Genomic DNA, 24116 nt, shown 5'->3' with positions numbered 1-24116 from the left:
ATGAGTTGATTATTGTTGTTTATTTAATTTTAATTATTTTAGTGTTATTTTTAGCTAATGTCTTTTTTTTTTTTTTTTTTTTTGTATTTTTCTGAAGCTGGAAACGGGGAGAGACAGTCAGACAGACTCCCGCATGCGCCCGACTGGGATCCACCCGGCACGCCCACCAGGGGGCGATGCTCTGCCCCTCCGGGCGTCGCTCTGTCATGACCAGAGCCACTCTAGCGCCTGGGGCAGAGGCCATGGAGCCATCCCCAGCGCCCGGGCCATCTTTGCTCCAATGGAGCCTCGCTGCGGGAGGGGAAGAGAGAGACAGAGAGGAAGGAGAGGGGGTGAGGTGGAGAAGCAGATGGGCGCTTCTCCTGTGTGCCCTGGCCGGGAATCGAACCTGGGATTTCTGCACGCCAGGCCGACGCTCTACCACTGAGCCAACCGGCCAGGGCAGCTAATGTCTTTTAATGAGTTATTTCTGAGTGGAAGATGGTGAGTTATGTGACTAGTCCATGTGCCTGTTGTAGCTGGGGCCCACGGTCATGTACACATGGTTACCGCATTAAATAGAAATGAATGCGTACTTGTGGATATATTTTTAACTTGTTTGAGAAACCATTATACCATTTCCCACAGAGGTTGTACCATTTTACTTCTCACCAGTAATGCATAAGGGTTCCAATTTTTCCACATCCTCACCAACACTTACCTTCTGGGTTTTTTGTTTTGTTTTGTTTTATAATACCCATTCTAATGGGTATGAAGTGGTATCTGTATGATTTGATTGGTACTTCCCTAATGATTAGTGATATTAAACATCTTTTCATGTGCTCATGGCCATTTATATATTAAAAAAATATACCCAAGTTTTTCGCTCATTTGTAATTGTTTATTTTGTTGTTGTTGATTTGTAGGAAGTCTTTACATATTGTGCATAGCAGTCTTTCCCACATGTGTGATGTGCAGGTATTTCCTTCTACTGTCTCGGTTGCCTCTTCATCCTCTTGATAGTGCCCTTTGTTGTATAGTGGAGAATATAAAATTCAAAAGTATTCATCTTTTTCATATACCATTATGCTGCAGAGTTCAAGATGTGAAATGAACTCAGTAGTTACCAAAGCAGTCCCTTTGCCAGGCTTGAGTGATGTGGTGAGGAATCTTTTATTTCTTCACAGATGTGAGGTTCCATCTTACCCCAGTGACTCTTGAGTGATGCCCCTTGTTCCGGCCTATGAAACACTTCCCTGCTGTAGGCCAGTGGGTATTATCCATGACTTGAAGCTGTCCTGTGGTGGACACAGGCCTGGGATGATGTGTGTGTCCTTGGATGTATGTCCTTGGATCACTCCCTCTCTTTGTGGAGGTTTTGGGGGTCAGTCCCTTGGAATCCTTATGGGCTAGTGTATAATTGTCAGACTATACACAGAAGACTTGCCTTTTACCAACCAGAGATGGCTCTGGGTTTGTTCTAGGTGAATTTAGCGAAATAGGTGGTTATGGGGCTGCCAGTGATTGATTCTAAAACTGTTGTGGTTCTTAGAACTACCTTGCCTGCTTTTCACTGATGCCACCTTGGAGTACACCCCTTTCCTCTCACAGCCCCAGAGTTCACTCATGACCCAAACCTGCAGCCCCAAGGCTGTCCTCAACTTTCTGAAGCTCCATGGGAGGCTCTTTGATTGTGGTGCTTCCTGAGCCTTTATGAAGTTTTTTGTTGGCCTGCTTGGCCCAGTTCACAGAAATAAGTATCCCTTGTCACAGGAAACAAGTGGCCTGCATTATCTGTATTCAAAGTTAGTACTGAGAAGTACTAAATGAGATAGTTTGTCATAGTTGTTTGGCTCAATGAGAAAATGTATATATAGGCTTGACTCTAGTTCCAATATATTTAAAAGTGCTCTTCTAGAATTCTTAGAATTTAGTTCTTGTTCAACAGATTAGATAATTTTTTTATATTTAATAATCTAGTTCAAGATCTTCCTTGAGCATGACTAGGCGGTGGCGCAATGAATAGAGCATTGGACTGGGATGCAGAGGATCCAGGTTCGAAACCCTGAGGTTGCCAGCTTGAGCACAGGCTCATCTGGCTTGAGTGTGGGCTCACCAGCTTAAGTGTGGGGTTGCTGGTTTGAGTGTGGGATCATAGACATGACTCTATGGTTGCTGGCTTGAAGCCCAAGGTTGCTGGTGTCAGCAAGGGGTCACTTGCTCTGCTGTAGTTGTCTTCCACCCCCCAGTCCAGGCACATATGAGAAAGCAATAAATGAACCACTAAGGAAACTAAGAAGCCACAATGAAGAATCCATGCTTTTCATCTCTCTCCCTTCCTGTCTGTCCCTATCTGTCCCTCTCCCTGTCTCTCTCTTTCTCTTTCACACACACACACACACACACACACACACACACACACACACACACACACAGATCTTACTTGGTTAGAAACCAAATTTAAAATGGGTGGGAAAAGTGGAAATGCGTTAGTGAAATAGGAAAGAACCTAGGTGTTCAATAGCTGATTGGTTTATTAGATTATGGTGTACCCATAAATACAGTATTATGTAGTCATTGATAATATTGATATGCTCCTATATTTGTTTGCCAACAAAAAGATGTTTATAATATGTTAGCCTGACCAGGTGATGATGCAATGGATAGAGCGTCAGCCTGTGATACTGAGGACCCAGGTTTGAAACCCTGAGGTTGCTGACTTGAGCACAGGCTCATCTGGCTTGAGTGCTGGCTCACTGCCTTGAGCGCAGAGTTGCTGACTTGATCCCACATAGACAGTACCCCATGGTCACTGGCTTAAGCCCAAAGGTTGCTGGCTTGAGCAAGGGGTCACTTGCTCTGCTAGAGCCCCCTGGTCAAGGCACATGTGAGAAAGCAATCAGTGAACAACTAAGGTACTGCAACGAAAAATTGATGCTTCTCATCTCTCCTCCCTTCCTGTCTGTCTGTCTCTCTCTCTCACTAACTAATTAACTAAATAAATAAATGAAAAAACAGGTTACCAGATAATATAATCCTATTTTTGTATATATGGATTTATTTAAAAATATTCAAGAATTATGAACAAAAATGTTTAGTGTTTAGTGCTTATTTCTTAAAAATGGTATTGTTTGTATGTATCTGTTTTTTCCTTATATTTTTTCCCTGAATATTTTTTCAGTGAATCATTACTCTAGTAATCATAAAAAGTAATAAAGTTATTAGAAGAGGGTGAGAGAGACTTTTAGTAACACTGACTGACAGTCTGTTATGGGCCAGATCATGAGGTAGATGCTTTATATGTTCAGGCAGTACAGTGTTTACAAGAACTGTGCAAAGTAGACATCACTTACATTTCACATATGGAAAATCAGTGCCTCCCCAAAGTTATAAAGCTAGTCATTCTTGCCTGACCTGCAGTGGTGCACTGGATTTGTTCCAGCATTGACCGACCCCATGTGCTGAGGATAGCTCAGTTGGTCAGAGCGAGACAGCCTCAGGAGCTAAAAATAGCTCAGTTGATTTTAGTGTTGACCTAGGACACTGAGGTTTCAGGTTTGAAACCCCAAGGTCACCAGCTTGAGCGTGGGGTTGCTAGAGTGTGGGATCATCAATATGATCCCAGTGTCACTGGCTTGAGGAAGGGGTCACTGGCCCAACTGGCACCCACCCAACCCTTCAGTCAAGACACATATGAGAAGCAATCAATGAACAACTAAAGTGTCGCAACTACAAGTTGATACTTCTCATCTCTCTCTCTCTCCCATCCTATCTCTGTCTCTGTCTCTCTCTCTCTCTTGCTAAAAAGAAAAAAAAAAAAGTAATTCTCAAAATCTGTACTTTTTCCTCATGTCTATTGGTATGAAATTTATACTTTTTTCAAACCATCTTTTTGGCATTCACTACTTTGACTGATTATGTTATGTTCACAAAAATTGGAAAAACTTTCAGTTTAAAGAGATACTGACTTTCACTAACCATGTCTTTCAGGGCAAGTGACTTGGTAATGAAGGTGGATGCTCTCCTATCAGCTCAACCTAAAGGCGATGCAAGGATCGAGTACCAGCTTTTTGAGGATAGACACAGGTATAGACATAATGTTGAATTTGTGCATATTATTTTTTTTTTTTTAATGAGAGGAGGGGAGATAGTAAGACAGACTCCTTCATGCGCCCCCACTGGGATCCACCTGGCAAACTCTGTCTGGGGCTGGTGCTCGAATCAACTGAGCTATTTTTAGTGCCTGAGGCTGATGCACTCTGACCAACCAAGCTATCCTCAGCACCTGGAGCCAGTGCTGGAACAAATTAAGCCACTTGCTGTGGGAGAGTGCTGCAACCAGCTCAGCAATGGGTGTACATGAACAGAAGGCACAGCAAGACTTAAAAAATACACACAAGACACAACATAGAGAAAAGATGGGTACAGGGTACTCCCAACCTCTAGGACTGAGAGCCCAGATCTCTGCAGCCTCATTGTATTTATTCGTTTTTTTGTTCATCATACAAATTACCAGAACCTGGGTCAGATTAGCAGAGCATGAATTCAGGTGCAGAGAAGGATGATTAATACCTTTCAGGTATGTAGGGAAAAGGCCATAGGGATCAGCTATTTTCTTTAAACAATCTTATCAGTGCTTGCAGGGGCAACGTTCTGCCCCCCGCAGGACATGGCCTTTCAAAGTGCGCGTCAAAGACTGTTGTCTCAGGACCACAGTCAAATTCCCAGCCATTTTCCTACACCTAGCTGGTGGCTCCATGGATAGAGTGCCGACCCAGTGTACAAAAGTCCCGGTTTCCATTCCCAGTCAGGGCACACAGGAGAAGCGACCATCTGCCTCTCCACCACCCCACCTTCTCCTCCTTCTCACCTTCTTTCCCTTCCACAGCCAGTGGGGGCTAAAGATTGCGCAGTAGTAGTGTGACAGTCTCAGGTGATATAAATGGCTCAAGTGTTCAAGCATCGGCCCTAGATTGGTTTGCCAGGTAGATCTTGGCCGGATGCATGTGGGAATCTGCCTCATTATTTTTTCTCCTCTCTCACCAAGAAGGAGGAGGAGGAGAAGAAAACAAAAAGCAAACAAAGAAGACAAAGGAAAAAAAATAACTTGAACATTCTAAGGAATGAGAGAGGCCTGACTGGCTAGCTCCTCAGAGGAGAACTCTTTGCCCATTGGACATCCACCTGCTAAGAGGGTCTTAGTGTCCTTGGGGCCTTGGGCTAATGAGCTGATGTGTGGTGTGCTGCTGGTAGTGGTGGGGAGGGGGGCGCCACGGGCCACACGATGGTGAGTGGTGGCCATAGGGATCAACTGTTTCCTTTAAACAATCTTATCAGTGCTTACTGGGACAGCGTTCTGTCCCCTAGGACTTGGCGTTCTAAAGTCCACACTTGTTTCAGGGAAGCAGTCTTTGGCCTTTTTCCTACCGGAGGGGAAGAGAGAGAGGAAGAGGGAGAGAAGCAGATGGTCACTTCTCTTGTTTGCCCTGACTGGGAATCAAGCCTGGTACTTTCATATGCCAGGCTGATGCTCTATTCCAGGGGTCCCCAAACTTTTTACACAAGGGGCCAGTTCACTGTCCCTCAGACCATTGGAGGGCCGGACTATAAAAAAAACAACTATGAACAAATCCCTATGCACACTGCACATATCTTATTTTAAAGTAAAAAAACAAAACGGGAACAAATACAATATTTTTTTCTTAAGGTAGCAATGTTATCCTTGAATCACATAATTTTTTAAAGTTTTTAAAAAGATTTTATTTATTAACAGAGAGAGAGAGAGAGAGGAGGGTGGGGGAGGAGTGAGAAGCAATTGCTTGTCATATGTGCCTTGACTGGGTAAGCCCAGGGTCTCGACCAGTGACCTCAGCACTCCAGGTCATTGCTTTATCCACTGTGCTTCCATAGACCAGTCATAAGAACATAATTTGTATAATGAGATTCTACCATAGATAATTTTAGTAGTTCTGAATGCTATAAACTATAGCTAGCCTAACATCACAGGGCTTTGAGGAAAAGGATGCATATTGTTTTACTTGCAGTCATCAAAAGTTAAGGGTATTTTCTCCAGTAGCACTGTTGTAAGTTGTTAGTCAAATAAGTTTGTAAATATGATATATATGTTTGCTCGCTTATAGTTTGCATTGGGTGTGGGGGACGGGCTATAAGCTGGCAAGGTCCTTATAGCCTAAGGCTTAGTTTTAAGACTAAGGCTTTGCCACCCTTTTAATACTAAGATCTTTTCAACATCCTTTCAATACTAAGATCTTCTCAAAACTAAGCTTTTCCCCAAACCCTTGACTGTTGCATGATGTGGGGTGGTGCACTCTTATGAGGAATCCCATTTATGCCTCAGATAAATGGCTTTGTATCAGAGACTTCCTTATTTGTATATTGGCTTAAAGGCTTTAATTTTCTACACTATAAAATGAAGCAGACCAGGGGCTCTTGCTTGCTCAGATCCTGTCATCAGCATTGCAAGGAGAGGCAGCCAACATGGTGGAGTGCTGAAGGAAAAGCCAGTTTGTGCAGAGAGAAGGATATGGGGAACAGAGTTGAATAAGGCTGGTGAGGCCTTTGATTCTAGGAAACTCAGAATAGTCAGTGGCTTTGGGAGCCCTGAATGGAAAGGGAAGTGTTTTCCCACTGTGTGTATTTCTCGCCCGCCAGGTGTGAGCTAGGATTAAAGCTAATGGCCCACCAGTTCTTGGCTCTGTTGTTTAATTACTGTCTGTCCAAATCAAATGCGAACCTGCACAGGCCAGGTGGCTGTGATGGTGGCCGTGGCTTCTTGCTTTACATAAGTAGTTTCTTTTTTCCATTGTTATTATTAAATGTTGCTGTATGAAATCTTGTATCCAGTAATTTAGACAGCACTGAGTTAGTAAGTTGTTTTACCTGATTTTATTTAGGGGTTCCATTTTTCATTCCCCATTAGAGTTTATGTAGTTCTCAGATGCTTCATCACTCGCTAGTTTATCTAGTTCTGAGCAGTTGCTCAGCGTCGTCTTGATCAGCCAACCATCTTAATAATGAGGTTTGTTGACAAGAGCTTCATTAATTTCAGTTACTCTGACAGAGGAGAACAGAGATCACAAGCCACTTTCATACTTTCTGAAACACCAAACTCATCTTGTTTGTTCAATTTTGTTCCAGCTTCAGGCAAACTATAGTAAACAATATCTCCCAAGTCTTCCTGTGCAAAATTGCCAAATCCCTATGTTCCAGTGCCTTTTTTTTTTTTTTTTTTTGTGACAGAGACACAGAGAGGGACAAATAGGGGTAGACAGGGAGAGAGATGAGGAGCATCAATTCTTCATTGCTGCACCTTAGTTGTTCATTGATTGCTTTCTCATATGTGCCTTGACCAGGGGCAGCCAGCAACCTTGGGCTCAAGCTGGTAAGCCTTGCTCAAACCAGATGAGCCTGTGCTCAAGCTGGCGACTTCAGGGTTTTGCCTGGGTCCTCCACATCCCACTTACTGCGCCACTGCCTGGTGAGGCTCCAGCACCTTTTCCTGTGGTTAGCCACTCATGTTTCTCTGTGAGTCATCCACCCAGAGCAGGCAGGGCCAGCATGCAGCATCTGTGGGCTCCGAGGCAGTGTGCCTACTGCAGCTTACCAGTCTTAATGGTTACCTTTGCCTGAGACCGTGTGTCTTTTCATGTAAAGTGTGTACAGAAGTTCTTGTATGAATAGAATATTTCCTGGTGTGTGGTTCTCATATATATTCATGTTCATTGTAAAACATAAACAGCTCAGTTGCATAAAAGTTGACATTTATTTCTAAATACATCTGAAATAGTTCTGAATGCACTCTTTTAGAAAACACAGAGCATTTAATGAAGCTGATTATAGTTTTCTGATCCTCAAGAATAAACAGGGTTTGCTAGAGCACTTGTCTCATTCATCTTTTATTAGAAACTATTTTGTTTTCCATAAAATAAGAATAAATTTAGCATTATGAGGAAGTCCTTGCCCTTTTTTCCAGTGTTTTATTTTGCAAAGTTTCCAACCTAGAGAATGGTTGAAAGACTATTACAGTGAACACCCAAATATGGTTAACCAAGTTTCACCAACTGTTAACAAATGCCACTTTGATCTGTAAACTGTGTGTATGTATAGTACATAGAACGTATAGTTGTGTGTTTGCATATAAAAGTACATGCACTCACACGTTGTCCGAACCATTTGAAATGACATTGCAGATATCAGTACACATCACGCCTAAGTTCTTTGGCATGTATCTCCTGAGTACTAGGAGTTTCTCCACAGTGCTTTTTAGCATTCCTCAGCAATTTAATCTTAATACAGTAATGTTAAATAATACACAGTTCATATTCAGATTCCTCCATTGGCCTAGTAATGACCTTTTACAGCTAATTTGTTACTTTTTTTTTTTTTGATCAGTCTCCTTTAACCTAGAAGTTAACCTGCTTTTCTTCCTCCCTCCCTCCCTCCCTCCCTCCCTCCCTCCCTCCCTCCCTCCCTTCTTCCTTTCCTTTCCTTTCCTTTCCTTTCCTTTCCTTTCCTTTCCTTTCCTTTCCTTTCCTTTCCTTTCCTTTCCTTTCCTTTCCTTTCCTTTCCTTTCCTTTCCTTTTCTTTTTCTTTTTTATTTCATTGACTTTTTTAAGAGTCCAGACCAGTTGCCTTGTGGAATGTTGCACAGTCTGGGTTGTTTCCTCATGTTTAGACTTAACTATTAACCTGTCTGTAGGAGGTACCCCTGAGTTGGTGTCTACAGCCTTGCCTTGGATCATCACACATCTTAACTGTACCTTAGAATCACCAGGGACATTTTAGACACAGAAACTGCATCCTGCCCCTCTGTGATTCTGATTAGCCTGGCATTGATGGGACTTTGGTTTAGCTGCCCTATGCTTTCTCACACTGGTCCTTGTGGAGAACAGATTGAACAGATAGTTGATGATGCTGGGTTGAAATGGAAACCCAGTCCTTTCTCACTGGCTTTGTCTTCTAATTTCTTTGTCTTTTTGTTGTTGTTTTTTTACTTTTTAATTTTTTTAAATTTTATTTAGAAAATTAAATTAAATTTAGTCTCCTAATTTCTTACATTTAGTCTCCTAATTTCTTACATTGCCAGTATATGAAAACTTGTTTCTACTTGCTACTAACCCTAGTTGGATTTTCCCCGTTAGCACGCATCCTCTCCTCACTAAGTCTGCTTTCAGGAGTAATTGATTGTCTTGCTACTGCCGCAGGAAACATATTTCCTAACTAACCAGACCTCTCATTTGTCTTTTGTGGCCAAGGTAGTAAATCTGAGCAAGAACTCTTCCCTTTGTAGAACACCCCTTTCTCCAGGAGTCTGATATATAATTAAAATGCTCTAATTACAAATTCTAAATCATAATTAGAGAAATTTTTCGTATTGGGATTATATTAGTTAAATGAGTATTTGCTTTATTTATAGCAGAAGTTACTTATTTTTTCAAGAAACAAAAAGGTCTGAATTATTGTTTATTTGTACCCTTGCCCTAAAAGTACAGTCTCTGGGACAACTGAGGGGCATTGCTTGGGGATTACCGGGAATGCGGTCTCTAGTCCCAGCTGAACCTGCTCACTGACCGTGCCTTCTGTGTACGTTGAGATTGGCAAAGCACTAGATTCTTTGACCTTTGCTCCACTCACCTGACAAAAATGTGTGTATAAGCCCTAGATCTTGTAACAAACTATATGGAAATGATCCCTGAAAGTATAGTCTTTTGTAGCTTTCTTTTGGCCCTATTCTGGTCTTTTTTTCTGACCTACACAGCGAGTATTTTTAAACATGATATGTTTGTATATGTTGTTCTACATTTCTACACCAGTATAACTCTATTCTTGTTTTTTGTTTTGCCCTTTTTTTTTATTGTCACAAAGATAGGGTGATGGTGGTGGTTAAAAGGCCTCACAGAGTCAGTTTCTGGGTATGCCTGTTGGGGGTTACCTAGCACAGAACAGGAACGTGTCAGAACTCTCCCAAAGTGCCAGGGTTCTAGCTGTTGCCTGGGCAAGCCTCTCTCAGAAGACTCTTAGGGACTCCTCTTCTTGTCCCCTTTGTGAGACTTTGCACCATGTTATTATTCTCTAATAGGCTTTTACTTCTGGACTTTCAGAGTCACACAGAAGTCCAAATTAGTTGAAGGCAGTAATTCTCATACTTAACCTATTTGTTAAAATGCTGATGCGCAGATGTTGGGCAGATAAAATGTATTATACTCACTTTGTTAAAGATAACACGAGGAGGCCGTCACCCAGGTGATGTTAATGTGTGTTGGGGTAGGCTAAAGACAGGCAGAATCCTTGTAGCCTGGGGCTTGGTTTTGGGATTAAGCCTTTCCTACCCTTTTTGATGTGGGGCGGTACAATCCAATCATGCCTCAGAAGTGTCTTTGTATTAGAGACCTCCCTATTATGTATATTGGATTAAGGGTTTGGATTTCTACAATATAAAATGGGGGCAGAACGAGAGTTAGGGCTCTTGGTTCCTGAGATTATCTTCAGAAGAGAGAGTAGAGCCAGCAGCGGAAGGAGGCCACATGGAATAGGCCAGGAGAAGCAACCAAGATGGCAGAATGCCGAGTGAGATGCCAGTTTGTGTAGAGTTTGTATCTGGGATAAGGAAGGAGATGGGGAACTGAGGAGAATAAGGCTGGTGAGCTAGAAACCTTTGATTCTAGGAAACTCGGATAAGTCAGTGGCTTTGTGAGCACTGAATGTGACTGGGTTTTGGAGCCCAGTGTGTATTTTTACTTGCCCACCGGGTGCAAGCTAGAATTAAAGACTATGGCCCATCAGTTTTTGGCTCCGCTATTTCTTTATCGTCTGCCCGAATCCAATGCGAACCTGCATGGGCTGGGCTGCTTTGATGATGGCCATGGCTACTGCCTTTACAGCAGACCTGCCCCAGAGTTTCTGATCAGTAGTTCTGGGGTAGGGCCTGACAGTCTGTTTTTACAAATTCCCAGGCGAAGCTGACACTGGGAGCTGTGGTTTGGAGCCATACTTGGGAACATTCTGTAGGTATTGCAGTAATTCTTGGCTGGAGCGGTTGGTCTGCCACAGTGCTGTCATAGAGCCGCTCTGATGGGTGTTTCCAGAGCACTGAAGGCTGAAATATGCTCCATCACCATTTAAATCGCAGTTACCCTGTTTCATTAATTATGTTCTGTTTGTTCTCACGTAACAGTAGTGGTTAGCATTGAAACTGCATTCAAATATTTCCATGAACCAGTGTGGCTAGTAATTGTCCAGGTCCTGAGTGAGAACGATGTGGAATGAAGAAATAGACTCAAAGAGAAAAAGGATGGGAGCGGGAAGTCTCTGTACAGCCCATAGCTTGCAAGAGCCAAAGCAAAGCCCCCAATCTGCTTTATTATATAGTGCAGAGTCATCTGCAAATGAGGAAGTTTCTGATACAAAGTCACACATCGGAGAGATAAACGGGAATCCTCATAAGAGTGCACCACCCCCCACCATGCAACAGTCAAGGGTGTGGGGAAGATCTTAGTGTTAGAAGGGTGTGGGGAAGAGCTTAGTGTTAGAAGGGTGTGGGGAAGAGCTTAGTGTTAGAAGGGTGTGGGGAAGAGCTTAGTGTTAGAAGGGTGTGGGGAAGATCTTAGTGTTAGAAGGGTGTGGGGAAGATCTTAGTGTTAGAAGGGTGTGGGGAAGAGCTTAGTGTTAGAAGGGTGTGGGGAAGAGCTTAGTGTTAGAAGGGTGTGGGGAAGAGCTTAGTGTTAGAAGGGTGTGGGGAAGAGCTTAGTGTTAGAAGGGTGTGGGGAAGATCTTAGTGTTAGAAGGGTGTGGGGAAGAGCTTAGTGTTAGAAGGGTGTGGGGAAGAGCTTAGTGTTAGAAGGGTGTGGGGAAGAGCTTAGTGTTAGAAGGGTGTGGGGAAGATCTTAGTGTTAGAAGGGTGTGGGGAAGAGCTTAGTGTTAGAAGGGTGTGGGGAAGAGCTTAGTCTTAAACTAAGCCCTAGGCTATAAGAATTTTGTCAGTTTACAGCCTGTCTCCGACAAAATATTCAGAGCAAGCAAAGGTAAATACTATTGGTTTAAATGATGCTTTTAAACAATTGAATATATTTTTTAAACCATATTCTTTTGTAAAATGTATCAGAGGCTCATATTTCTGCCAAGTCATCTATGTCCATGTGACTTTAGAAGGAGGCTATGTCTTTGGAACCTGCATACAGGAAAATGCCTTGGAAACCCTAGAGGTTCGAACTGAAACCTAACAGCTGTTGTTTTTTTGTCAGCGATAACGCATAGCTTATTGCTGACAAAATGTGGTGAAGTTCATTTCTTGGCTTTGTAAATTTTTTAGTTCTTCAGGAAACATGGTTGATAGTGCATAGTAGTCCCAAAAATATTTATATTCTCTGACTCAGTAATCTCAAGTCTAGGACTTTGTTGAGTCTAAAGACATTTCCAATGCCTTCGTATAAAAAATGCTGATGTACAGAGGTATATATGGGTTGAAAGCCATCTACATGTCCAGCAGTAAGGAATGGCTTAAGTAAACTAAGGCAGTTTCACTTGGTAAACAGATGACTACTTCTCATTCAGGCTGTTTGATATGATGAGATAATGTGGACAGGGAGAATGGACTGCTCCGTAGGTGTGGCTGGTCTCACGCAGGTGTGTGAAGAGGGCTACACAGGACGTGCCATAGAGCAGTTGGGCAGGAATGGGGAGATTTTGTGGTTCTTTATTTTCTTTTTCTATCTTGCAAATTTTCCGTAATTTCTTAACCCTTTGAGTAGTACGAACGATTATGTACATCCTTGTGCCTCCTGACCATCCAGACTATGATCAATTTATTTTAAAAATGTGTAAGGCAACATTAAAAAAAGGCAAATGTATGTTCTTCTTGTTTCCATAAGTTAGTTAACAAAAAAACATGATTTTAAGTTAATAAAACTGGAACTAATTTCATTAAAAAAAAAACACCTCACTCCTAGGGGTCAGTGAGCATGAAAAAAATCTCACTACTCAAAGGGTTAAATTCCTTTTATTATATAAAAGATGATTTTCTTTTTTTCTCTTCATACCTTTGTAGCCAAGAAATAAAAATTGGCATATTTAATATTCTGTAAATATCAACAATAGACATCAGAAGTTTTGGGCAGGTTTTGGATAAATAGTTTCTAGCAGTTTTCCTCTCAACACACTCTGTCAGTCCATTTTCAGTGACACTGAGTCATTAGAGGGTTCTGTAAACTCTTTGGTAGACACAGTCACATAGCTGACCATCATGGAGCCTTATTTTTCTAGAGCTGAAATTGTTCTGAAATGCTGAGAGCTGAATGATTATATTGGACCCTGCCCTGTCCCCACTGCTGCAGAAACTAACTTTGTTCCTTGTTGTCCTCCAGATTAATGTTTTATCTTTTGATCTCTGTAGTGCAGTTAAACTGAGCCCAAAAGAAGGACAAACGTACTTTGATGTTGTGGCTGTCGTCGACCCCGTCACCAGAGAAGCACAGAGACTTGCCCCATTGCTCTTGGTAAGGACAGCCACAGAAGCAGTACAGTCATCTTTATCTGAAGTGACCACATGCCCTTTGGTTCTCTGAGAATGTCACTGTTCTCTTAGTTATCTGCAGAGGGCATTGGGAAACCCCATGAGGCCTCTGGGGCATGCTAATTTCTTCATATAGATTGGGAGTGACTCTGAAAACAGCTTCATAGCCTTGGTTGGTACAGGTTTGGTTGGTTAGCTTATGTAATGAAGAAAGAAATTATCCTTATTCAGAGCAAAATGTCTTTGAATTAAATTGATTTATGCCATATTTTAATTTATAACGATGAAGAAGTAAAAAGGTAAAAGAATTCTGTTTTATCATTTTTCACTTTTATAAATAGCATGTCTTTTCTATATGTATAAAATTAGTGTTTTAAAAGAGCTCTGCCTAAAACAGTTGATTTAACTTTTTGTTTTGCATTGTAAAGACAAAGTCTTAATGAAGTATACGTAATTAACTAACCCTTTTTGTGGGTATTTATATATGTAGTGTGTTTGCATACCATATATGTAAGCTGCGTTGATGAATCTTTAAAATTTTTCTTGTACAGAGTGTTGTTACCCATTATCTGTCTGCTGCTTCATCACTTGCGTGGGGGCAGTCATTTACAATGGCCCACTTCCTGTGTTCTAGCCAAGTGATGTATGTGTACGTGTGATTTAGATTGTACACTAGAGTCTGTGTCTTTTCTTGAGATATTAAAAAATGTTCTCTCTCTTAACTCAGTGTCAAGTTACAAATTTACGTTTTGTTTTCTGGTCTCCTTTTTCAGGTGTTAATTCAGCTCATCAACATGCATCTACGAGTGTTTATGAACTGCCAGTCTAAGCTTTCTGATATGCCTTTAAAAAGGTAAGATCAGCAATTGAAAAAAATCTGAAAGCTGGGTGTGATGGGTCGTCATATTTGAAAAGATCATTTACAGAATGTTTAGTTTTGCTCAGTTTCTACTCTAATCAGAAGCTCTAAGGACTTATTGTGGGCGTGGGAGCGTTTAGGTGGTGACCTGCACGGTGCTTGTCTGTCTTTCTTTGTGGTCAGAATTATGTAGTTCTCTAGTTTTAGTTCATTGGATTAATGTAGCTATTAAACTGACCTTGCTGATAAAATGTGCTGTGGTGAGGAAAGACTTGTCTGTACTTTTTCACCTGAAAAGAAGAGCAGTTATTTTAAGCTGGAGTCTCGCTGAGATGCATCTGCATGTAGTGCTGTGTCTTGAAAGGAGGGCAGCCTTGCTCTCTCAGCTTTGAAATGGTCATTTATGAAAAAAGATATAAAAAGCAGTTAATAGTAATAGCATAGCACACATTGGAGCTACAGGAAATTCCTAGTTTCCAAATGTGCTGTGTTCTATAGGTTAGAGTCTAACTGAATTGAAACAGTGTTTGAAAGGGATTTCCCAGCTTCCACCATTGTCCTTGTACTGAAATATGTTTAAACTGTTACATATAGTGTTTTCCAGGCCCACCTGAGAATCCAGTTACCATTCCAGGCGTCCCCAAACTATGGCCCGCGGGCTGCATGAGGCCCCCTGAGGCCATTTACCCCCCCCCCCCACACACGCTTCTGGAAGGGGCACCTCTTTCATTGGTGGTCAGTGAGAGGAGCACTGTATGTGGCGGCCCTCCAACAGTCTGAGGGACAGTGAACTGGCCCCTGTGTAAAAAGTTTGGGGACCCCTGATTTAGACCTTTATAAGAGAAAAATGACCTTTTCTCACTGAAGGGAGGCAGACACTCAGGAAACGCCTATGACCCCAGCAGCAAATAGCACAACAGTTTAGGACAGGTGACCTCCCTCTCAGTCCTGTCCCTCAGACTCCTCTCTTGTATCTGCAACCACCACAGGAGGTTTAGTTAAGTTGCCAGACAGTTTTGGAAACACTTGCCCAACCTGGTAGGAAACTTTTCCAGATTTGGTTTGTTACAAGCCAGTTGTTTAACTGTGATCTCAAGTACTGTGGTTGTATTTTTTAAAAAACTAACATTTTTCTTTTTAATTTCAGCTTTTACCGTTATGTCTTAGAACCAGAGATTTCTTTCACTTCAGACAATAGTTTTGCAAAGGGTCCAATAGCCAAATTTTTGGATATGCCACAGTCTCCTCTGTTCACTCTGAACTTGTATACCCCTGAGAGTTGGATGGTAGAGTCTGTCAGAACGCCGTATGATCTGGACAATATTTACTTAGAAGAGGTAAGAATAACATTGCTCCAAGTAGCTAGTCACATGTAGAACCTGCCTTAGATGTGCTGATGGCCTCTGCCTGAGGTAGACTGGGTCACAGCCTAGGCAGGCCTTTGAGACATCAATATTCAGGCATAATTATATTTTTAAAAATAACAGCGTTGTTTAGATCTAATTTTCATACTATAAAATTCACCCTTTTAAAATGTACAGTTCTCTAGTTTTAATATATTCAGATTTGTGCAGCCAATCATCACTATCCTAATTTTAGAATGTTTCTGTCACCCCTTAAAGAAACTTCGTACCCGTTAGCAATCACTCTCTGTTCCTCCTGGCCACCATTAATCTACTTTCTGTTCTCTATAGATTTGCCTGTTCTGACATTTCATCTAAATAGAATCATATTTTTATGACTGCCTTCTTTCTTTTTGTGTGTGTGTGACAGAGACTGAGAGGGACAGATAGGAATAGATGGGCAGGAAGGGAGAGAGATGAGAAGCATCAATTCTTCATTACATCTCTTTAGTCTTACTAGTTGTTCATTTATTGCTTTCTCATATGTGCTCTGATGGGGAGGGGGGCTACAGCAGAGCAGGTGACCCCTTGTTCAAGCCAGCGACCTTTGGGCTCAAGTCAGTGACCATGGGGTCTTGTCTATGATCCCACGTTCAAGCCAGCGACCCCTCGCTCAAGCTGGTGACCTTGGGGTTTCAGAGCTGGGTCCTCTGAATCCCAGTCCTACGCTCTATCCACTGTGCCACCGCCTGGTCAGGCTATTACTGCCTTCTTTCCCTTAAATTATTTTCAAAATTCATCTTTGTTGCAGCATGTATTAGTACTTAATTCCTTTTTATTACCCTATGATATTCCATCATATGGACATAATATATCATTTACCCATTCATTGATAGACAGGTTGTTTCTATCTTTTAGCTATTATGATTAATGCTGCTATGGACATTCATGTACAAGTTTTGCTAGATGTACTTTTATTTCTCTTAAGAGTGTATACTTAGGAGTGGAACTGCTATATCATATGATATGTTTTGAGGGATTGCTGAGCCGTTTTCCAAAGTGACTGTACCATTTTCCATTCCTGATCCAGTGACAAATGATGCTAAACATTTTTTGTGTGTTTATTGGCCATTTGTTTATCATCTTCAGAGAAATGTTTATTCTAATCATTTGTCTTTTTTTAAAAAAAATTGCTTGTCTTTTTGTTGAATTTTAAGAGTTCTTTATATAGTCAGGATACAACTCCCTTATCAAATATAATTGGCAAAAAAGTATTTTTCATTCCATGGCTGTCTTTTCACTTCCCTGGCTAATATCCTTTGAAGCACAAATGTTTCAAATTTGATGAAGTCTGATTTACCTATTTTTTTTCTTTTGTTGTATGTGCTTTTGATGTTCTACCTAACAAACCATTCTTTAAACCCAGATCACAAAGATTTGCTTCTATGTTTTCTTCTAAGACTTTCAAAGTTTTAAACTCTTACAGGTCTTTGATTCATTTTGAGTTAATTTTTCTGTGGTGTGCAGATGTTAGCTCTATTATTAGAGTGTATATCCAGTTGTTTCAACACAATGTGTTGAAAAGACTGTCTCGCCCCATCGAATGGTCTTGGCACTTTTATTGAAGATCAGTTAATCCTAAATATGAAGGTTTAATAGACTCTCAGTTCTATTCCATTGATCTGTGTGTCTATCCTTAAGCCAGTACCACACAGTTTTATTTACTATAGCTTTGTAATGTGTTTGAAAATGGGTATGTTTGAGGTTTTTGTGGTTTTTCTTAGAGAGAGGAATGGAGAGAGATGAGAAGCATCAACTTGTAGTTGTGTCACTTTAGTTGTTCATTGATTGCTTCCCATATGTTTCTTGACTGGGAGGTTCAAGCCAAACAGTGACTTTGGCCTCAAGCCAGTGACCTTGGGGTTATGTCAATGATCTTTTGTTCAAGCTAGTGACCCCACGCTCAAACTATCAACCTCAGGGTTTCAAACCTGGATCTTCAGTGTCCTAGATTGACGCTTGATCCACTGAACCACCACCAGTCAGGCTTATTTTTCTTTTTCAATATCATTTTGGCTATCCTGGGTCCTTGGCCTTTTGAAATCAGCTTGTTACTATCTGTAGAAAGGGCTGCTGGGATTTTGATAGGGAATGTATTAAATCCCTAGAGTTGAAAATTTGCCATCTTAACAATATAGAGTTCTGGTCCATGAATATGGACTGTCTTTCCAGTTACTTAGGTCTTTCATTCCTTTCAACAACATCTTGTAGTTTTTAGTGTATGCAAGTCTATATAAAATCATATTTTCTGCAAATAGAGGTATTTTTTATTTCCTTCTTTCTAGACTGGATGTCTTTTGTTAATTTTCTTGCTTAATTGGAAAATTTATGCATTGTTTAAATTCAATCTCTTGTTAAAGGTCTGTTTAGATTTTCTGTTTCATCATGTCAGTTTCTGGAGCTTTTGTATCTTAGGAATTATTCATCCAACCTAGGTCATCTGTTTGTTATACAGTTATTGATGACATTTTCTTATGGCGTTTTTAACAGAGAAGTCTCTTGTCCTCTTGCTGATTTCAGTAAGCTGGCTCTTCTTTTTCTCTGAGTCATTCTAGCTAAAAGTTTGTCAATTTGTTGATATTTTTAAATAACCAGATTTTGGGTTCATTGATATTTCTCTATTTTTTTGTTCTTTATTTTGTTTATTTCCAAGTAATTGTATTTTGAGTCTCTAAAGTAAGTGGTTCTTTCCCCTAATCTGCTTTCAGAGATCAAGCGTCACCAATATAATTTTCCTGATGCCCTTCACAGCCCTTACTCTCTGTACCTGGCTCAGTGTTTCAGCCAAAATATGAAAAGACACGGTCTTTACTTTCAAGGAGTAAAGCTTCTCAGAGTCTCCTTCCTTTGTAAGACATTTGTCTGTGTCTACCTTCAGTATTTCCTACTATAATTGGAGCCTGTTTCCTGGTTCTGTTTTCTTGGGAATTGGGATACCAGGAACTTAAAAAGATTTTTGTCTTTTTTTTTCCCACTATTAGCTTAAACAACTCTAGTTTCTTTAAGAAGGATATTTTAGGTCCTAAGTTAGGGAAGAATGTGTGAATACACACTTGCCTTCTTCTCCACCCCAATCCTATCCACCATATTCTTAAGAAACAGAAGATACAGTCTTTGCTCTCGAAGAACCAACTTGTTGAAGAGATTATAAAACAGCCACAAAGAGCACTACAGAGCACTGAGAGGAAGTGCAGGCTCAGATGCAAGCAGGGTTTCTTCTCTATCTTCAGAGCTCTGCTGCTGTCCTTCAGGCTTTCTCTAGTTTCTCTCCATTCCACAGTGACAAGCCAGTCCTTGGATAGAAACTAATTAGCTAAATCCAAGCTGCCCCAAGACATTGCAGTTACATTTCTACAAGGACTCAGTGACACCTTCACCAGGTGGTGTAGAGCATGGATGGTTCTATGCCCGTAGGGAGCCTTTGGTGCATTTTGGACATTGCATTTAGAACAGTATTTTTCTCTGATGTTTCTTGGATTTTTCTCATCACCTCTCTGTTTTCTCTTGTAAACTGATCCTTGTAGGATTGTCTTTTTTCTGGCAGTTTATTTTATATGCTTTTCCCTATGCTACCTTTTTAGATTAGAATCTTATCTTCTCATCTGTACTTTTAGAGTAACCTCCTTATTATTTTTAGGTCTTTTTTTACTTTCTTTTCAACCCACTTGTGTCTTAAAAATTGTGTGCTGTTTTTAACTATAAACACAATCAAGTTACAGAGAATTCCATTCTCCCTCAAGCTCACCTGTGCCCCTTTGCAGCCAATGTCCTTCCCCTACTTCTGGCCCCAAGCCACTGCTGATCGACTTTGTTAGTTTTGCCCTTTTTAAAAATTTCTTATAGATGTGACAATACGGTATGTCATCTGTTATGTCTGGCTTTGTTCAGTTAGCACATGCATTTCAGATTCATCTATATTGTTGCATGTAGTTTGTTCTTGTTGCTAAGTAGTCTTCAAGTGATTTAATATGACATTGCAGGTAGACGGCATAGTGGCTGCTGAGTATGAGCTGGAGTACCTTTTACTTGAAGGTCACTGCTATGATATCACCACAGGCCAGCCTCCACGAGGACTGCAGTTCACACTAGGAACTTCAGCCAACCTGGTCATTGTGGATACCATCGTTATGGCCAACCTGGTAAGTAATCAGTGCTCCTGATGGTGATATTGAGTCATGTGAATTTGGGCACTGCAGTTTATGATGGAGCAATTAGCATTCTGAACATGAATGAGATTAAGATTCATGATTAACTAAATTTGGTCAATATAAAAATCCTAAGTTTAGTTAAATTTATAGATTGTAATTACATGTCACTGTAAATGAAAACATGCTAAAATCTGCTCTGAACCAAATTGGCCCCTGAAAACACACTGCATGTGAGCTGACAGCTCTTTTTCTTTTGTTGGAAGCGTGCAGCTCACTCACACATCATAATTGATTCTTTACAGCTAAAGGGCTGGCTTCCTGGTTTGGCTGGCTGGTATTTTGCTGGCATTTCTAATATGTAGATGGTTTTTTTGAGTTGCACTGATGTGCTCTTATTTAAAATATAGGCAACTGATAGTTTAAAAAAGAGTTACTCTCTCAGAAACAGCATTTTAATGTTTCAGAGAGAACTAAAGTTTATCTTTTCTTTTTGTCCTAGGGTTACTTTCAGTTAAAGGCCAACCCAGGAGCTTGGATTCTCCGACTAAGGAAGGGACGCTCTGAAGATATTTATAGGATCTACAGGTAGGAATAAGTGATGCAGGTACATTTCTTCAGAGCACTTTGCTCTGAACATCAGCTCAGATTGAACATTACACTGGCAGTGAGCCAAGGAAAATAAATTTAATTTATATTCATATGTATAATGAGAACAGTGCTTTTCCAGGAAATTAAACATGGAAGAATTATCTGGGTATAATTGGATAGTAATGCTATCTAACACTAATAAGTATGGTCAGGTATCACTTTATTTTAGACTCATGCCAGTTCCATTTATTCTTTATACAAATATTTTAGTTTTATTTTTAAGGCATTATAGTTTTGTTTTGTTTTGTTTTGTTTGTATTTTTCCGAAGCTGGAAACGGGGAGAGACAGTCAGACAGACTCCCGCATGCGCCCAACCAGGATCCACCCGGCACGCCCACCAGGGGCGATGCTCTTCCCACCAGGGGGCGATGCTCTGCCCCTCCGGGGCGTCGCTCTGCCGTGACCAGAGCCACTCTAGCGCCTGGGGCAGAGGCCAAGGAGCCATCCCCAGTGCCCGGGCCATTTTTGCTCCAATGGAGCCTTGGCTGCGGGAGGGGAAGAGAGAGACAGAGAGGAAGGGGGTGGGGTGGAGAAGCAAATGGGTGCTTCTCCTATGTGCCCTGGCCAGGAATCGAACCCGGGTCCCCCGCACGCCAGGCTGACGCTCTACCGCTGAGCCAACCGGCCAGGGCCAAGGCATTATAGTTTTTTAAACAAGTCTGTGTTCATTAGCTACTAAAGGCAAGACTAGAGGCTCCACGATCATTCTAGCGGTGAGTGTAGCTCCTACACAGGACCATGGAGAAGAATCCAGGCTACTCCCTCACCTTCCCTCCATCTTCACCAAACCAGAGTGCTGTCGGGGAAGGGGATTTTTTGATCTATCCATAGAAACATTTCAAGAAGTACAGAAGAGGCTTAAGATAATGCTGAACTCCTTTTTGCTAGGAATTTGACAAGACAGCAATTTCTGAACCAATTTTGTAGAAGAGTTAGCTCAACTTCTGTGAGAGGCGGGGGGACTGTTGTGCGCACCACATCCCTCTTCCACTGCTCTGTCCTCCCACAGAGACCCCAGAACAGAGCCCTTGATCTGATCCCATCTTGCCCCTTTTAGGCTCATTGCACAAATGAGCTTTCCTTCTACCCAACACCCAGACACTCCAGTAGCAGTTGACCCTGGCAGCTCTGGAAGATCCTGAGGTTGTGATGCCAGCATTACTTCATGCAGCAGCATGCCCAGGGGAGTCAAGTGGCAGTCAGGAAAGGTCTGTGAATGGCAGAACCATGAGCACCCTACCGAACTCAGCTCTGTTGAGGCAAATCAACATTTAAATCAAACAGGCCAACTGCTGACACATCCTATCCTAGATATAGACATTATGGAGGTGCATGGTGGAAGAACCTCCCCACACACAGCTGTGCAAGGAAGCTGTGTGTTACCAGTTTGCAGTAAAAGACAGGGAAAGAACAGGCATTGCTCATGTGGTAGATCCTATCAGAAATGACAGCTGATGACAGCAGCTACCCTATATCTCTGGGTCCTACCCACAGAACAGCCCCAAGATATCTTATGATGAGCAGGACTACAGACCTAGACCTGCAGCCTGAGTTACCCAGGGCCTCAAGACAGCACAGCTCACTTCCCAGTTACGTAAGAACTCCAAAACAGACTACCTTCCCTGCATTGAGGCCACTCCTGAGAGGTCAAAGCACCTTTGGTCATCAGCCCAGTCTTTTTGGGACGAAGGAGTCATGAGCAGAGCAATGTCTCCTCCAGGCAGACATTTACAGGGTAGCCCGTCATACTGTCCCTGGGGCAGGCCAGACTGGCTAAGAAGGTGCACAGATTCCGGGCATTGGCTGCACCATAGATCTCGCTCTGGCCCAACAGACAATGACCAATGCAGGGTGCTCCAGATGTTCTCTGATGTGGCACCTCCTTTGCCCCGAGGGCCCGGCTTTTCCTCTGCATGTTCAAGGCCTCCAAAAGGGGTTCCACAGCTTCCAGTGAGTCCCAGAGTTGGTGCTGCTGGTGCCCAGGTCATAGCAGGACCTGGCAGAGCCAGGGTGTAGCTCAAGGGATGATGTGTGCAGCTGCTGCCATTTCTTTCTTGTGTCTGGGCCAGGCGGCCCTTGTTTATCCCATAGCAGGTTGTCAGGACTCACAAAGGAAGTTGAGGCTCTGACTTACTGGAGTGCTAAATGTTTAAAGGATAGAGATTTTAAGAGTTTATTCTTTTTAGAGAGAGAGAGAGAGAGAGAGAGAGAGAGAGAGAAGGGGGGAGGAGCAGGAAGCATCAACTTCTATATGTGCCTTGATCAACCAAGCCCAGAGTTTTGAACCAGTGACCTCAGCATTCCAGGTCAACACTTTATCCATTGTGCCACTACAGGTCAGGCTCAAGGATAGAGATTTTTTTAAATTTTAATTTATTGTGTTTACATAGATTCTAATGTCGCCCCGAAAGCATCCTCCCTCCCCCGTATTCCCCTCAACATCTCCCTTGCCCCCTCCTCACAGCGCCCTCCCCCCTTTCGAAGGATAGAGATTTTGACAAATGCTTCTGTGTACCCTGAAGGGACTTCCTGCAGGTAGTGAAAAAATATTTTGTTATGAAAAACTTCTTTATGATAAAATGATGGGCAGGCATGGTGGGTTGATGTTAGAGCATTTGCTGCATTTAAGAGCTGTGATTTGTAATGTCCGTTTTACTGTCTCCCTTTTCTTTCTCAGCCATGACGGGACAGACTCTCCCTCTGAGGCAGGTGAAGTTGTGGTTGTCCTTAGTAACTTTAAGAGCAAAATCATCAAAGTGAAGGTGAGCTTGCTGTATTAACACAGCCACTCCTTTATAGTTGGTAAAAGTAGCAGTATTCTGGTATTCGGTAGCTCTTATCTAAAAATGTGTATTTTGAAAACAGTGGCAGACTTCATGAGTTGATGGATGTATTAACTCTAGTAATAATGCTTTATTTGTGGTAATCATCTCACAATACATATATATATACAAACTCATCCCACTGTGTATCTTAACTTTATACAATGTTAATTTTTTAGTTATGTCTCAGTAAAGCTGAGGGGGAAAGAAAAAGAGGTCTTTGGAATTTCACTGTGGTGTTTATAGGAACGCTGTTTTAAATGCAAAATGTCTTTCCTAAATGTGACAATCTCAACAAACAGTACAAGTCTTATGTTAGGTAAGATGTTCTCATAGGTAGTGGTTTATGTAGCCACAATGTACATTATTATTGATGACTTTATTCTCAGAAAATTGGGAAGAATGTCAATGAAAATTTTGACAACAGTTATAATCATGTAATTCTTCTCACTTCTTTCTATTCTCAGAATTTTAAAGTTCCTAGTGCCTTAAATTCAAAAGGTATTATGGGGTGAATACAAGCACCCCTTGTTTTACTACACTTTGCTTTATCAAGCTTCACAGACGTTATGTTTTTTACAAATTGAAGGCAAGGCCCCAGCAAAAAGATTACAATTCACTTTATTGTGGTGGCCAACAGCTGACCCACAGTTCTTACACATGGTAAAATTTAAAGCAGGCCACATGTGTCTGGGCTGAACAAATGACCCCTGCACTGTGGACCAGGG

At 41.6% G+C, this 24116-nt stretch overlaps 1 protein-coding gene across 4 annotated transcripts in view; it reads left to right on the top strand.

Annotated features, from left to right (window-relative positions):
- The window catches only part of UGGT1 (UDP-glucose glycoprotein glucosyltransferase 1), a 246306-nt gene that overhangs the window by 190960 nt on the left and 31230 nt on the right, over positions 1 to 24116 (top strand). For all 4 annotated transcript variants that reach the window (XM_066345928.1, XM_066345929.1, XM_066345927.1 and 1 more), the window contains 7 exons: positions 3970 to 4065; positions 13388 to 13490; positions 14281 to 14360; positions 15514 to 15703; positions 19750 to 19908; positions 20417 to 20502; positions 23244 to 23328. In XM_066345928.1, coding sequence (XP_066202025.1) covers positions 3970 to 4065; positions 13388 to 13490; positions 14281 to 14360; positions 15514 to 15703; positions 19750 to 19908; positions 20417 to 20502; positions 23244 to 23328 — 799 coding nt within the window. The remainder of the gene's footprint in view (positions 1 to 3969; positions 4066 to 13387; positions 13491 to 14280; positions 14361 to 15513; positions 15704 to 19749; positions 19909 to 20416; positions 20503 to 23243; positions 23329 to 24116) is intronic.

The sequence above is a fragment of the Saccopteryx leptura genome, chromosome 7 (assembly GCF_036850995.1).
Source record: "Saccopteryx leptura isolate mSacLep1 chromosome 7, mSacLep1_pri_phased_curated, whole genome shotgun sequence".
Taxonomy (NCBI): Eukaryota; Metazoa; Chordata; class Mammalia; order Chiroptera; family Emballonuridae; genus Saccopteryx; species Saccopteryx leptura.
This window is presented reverse-complemented; position numbering and strand designations above follow the sequence as displayed.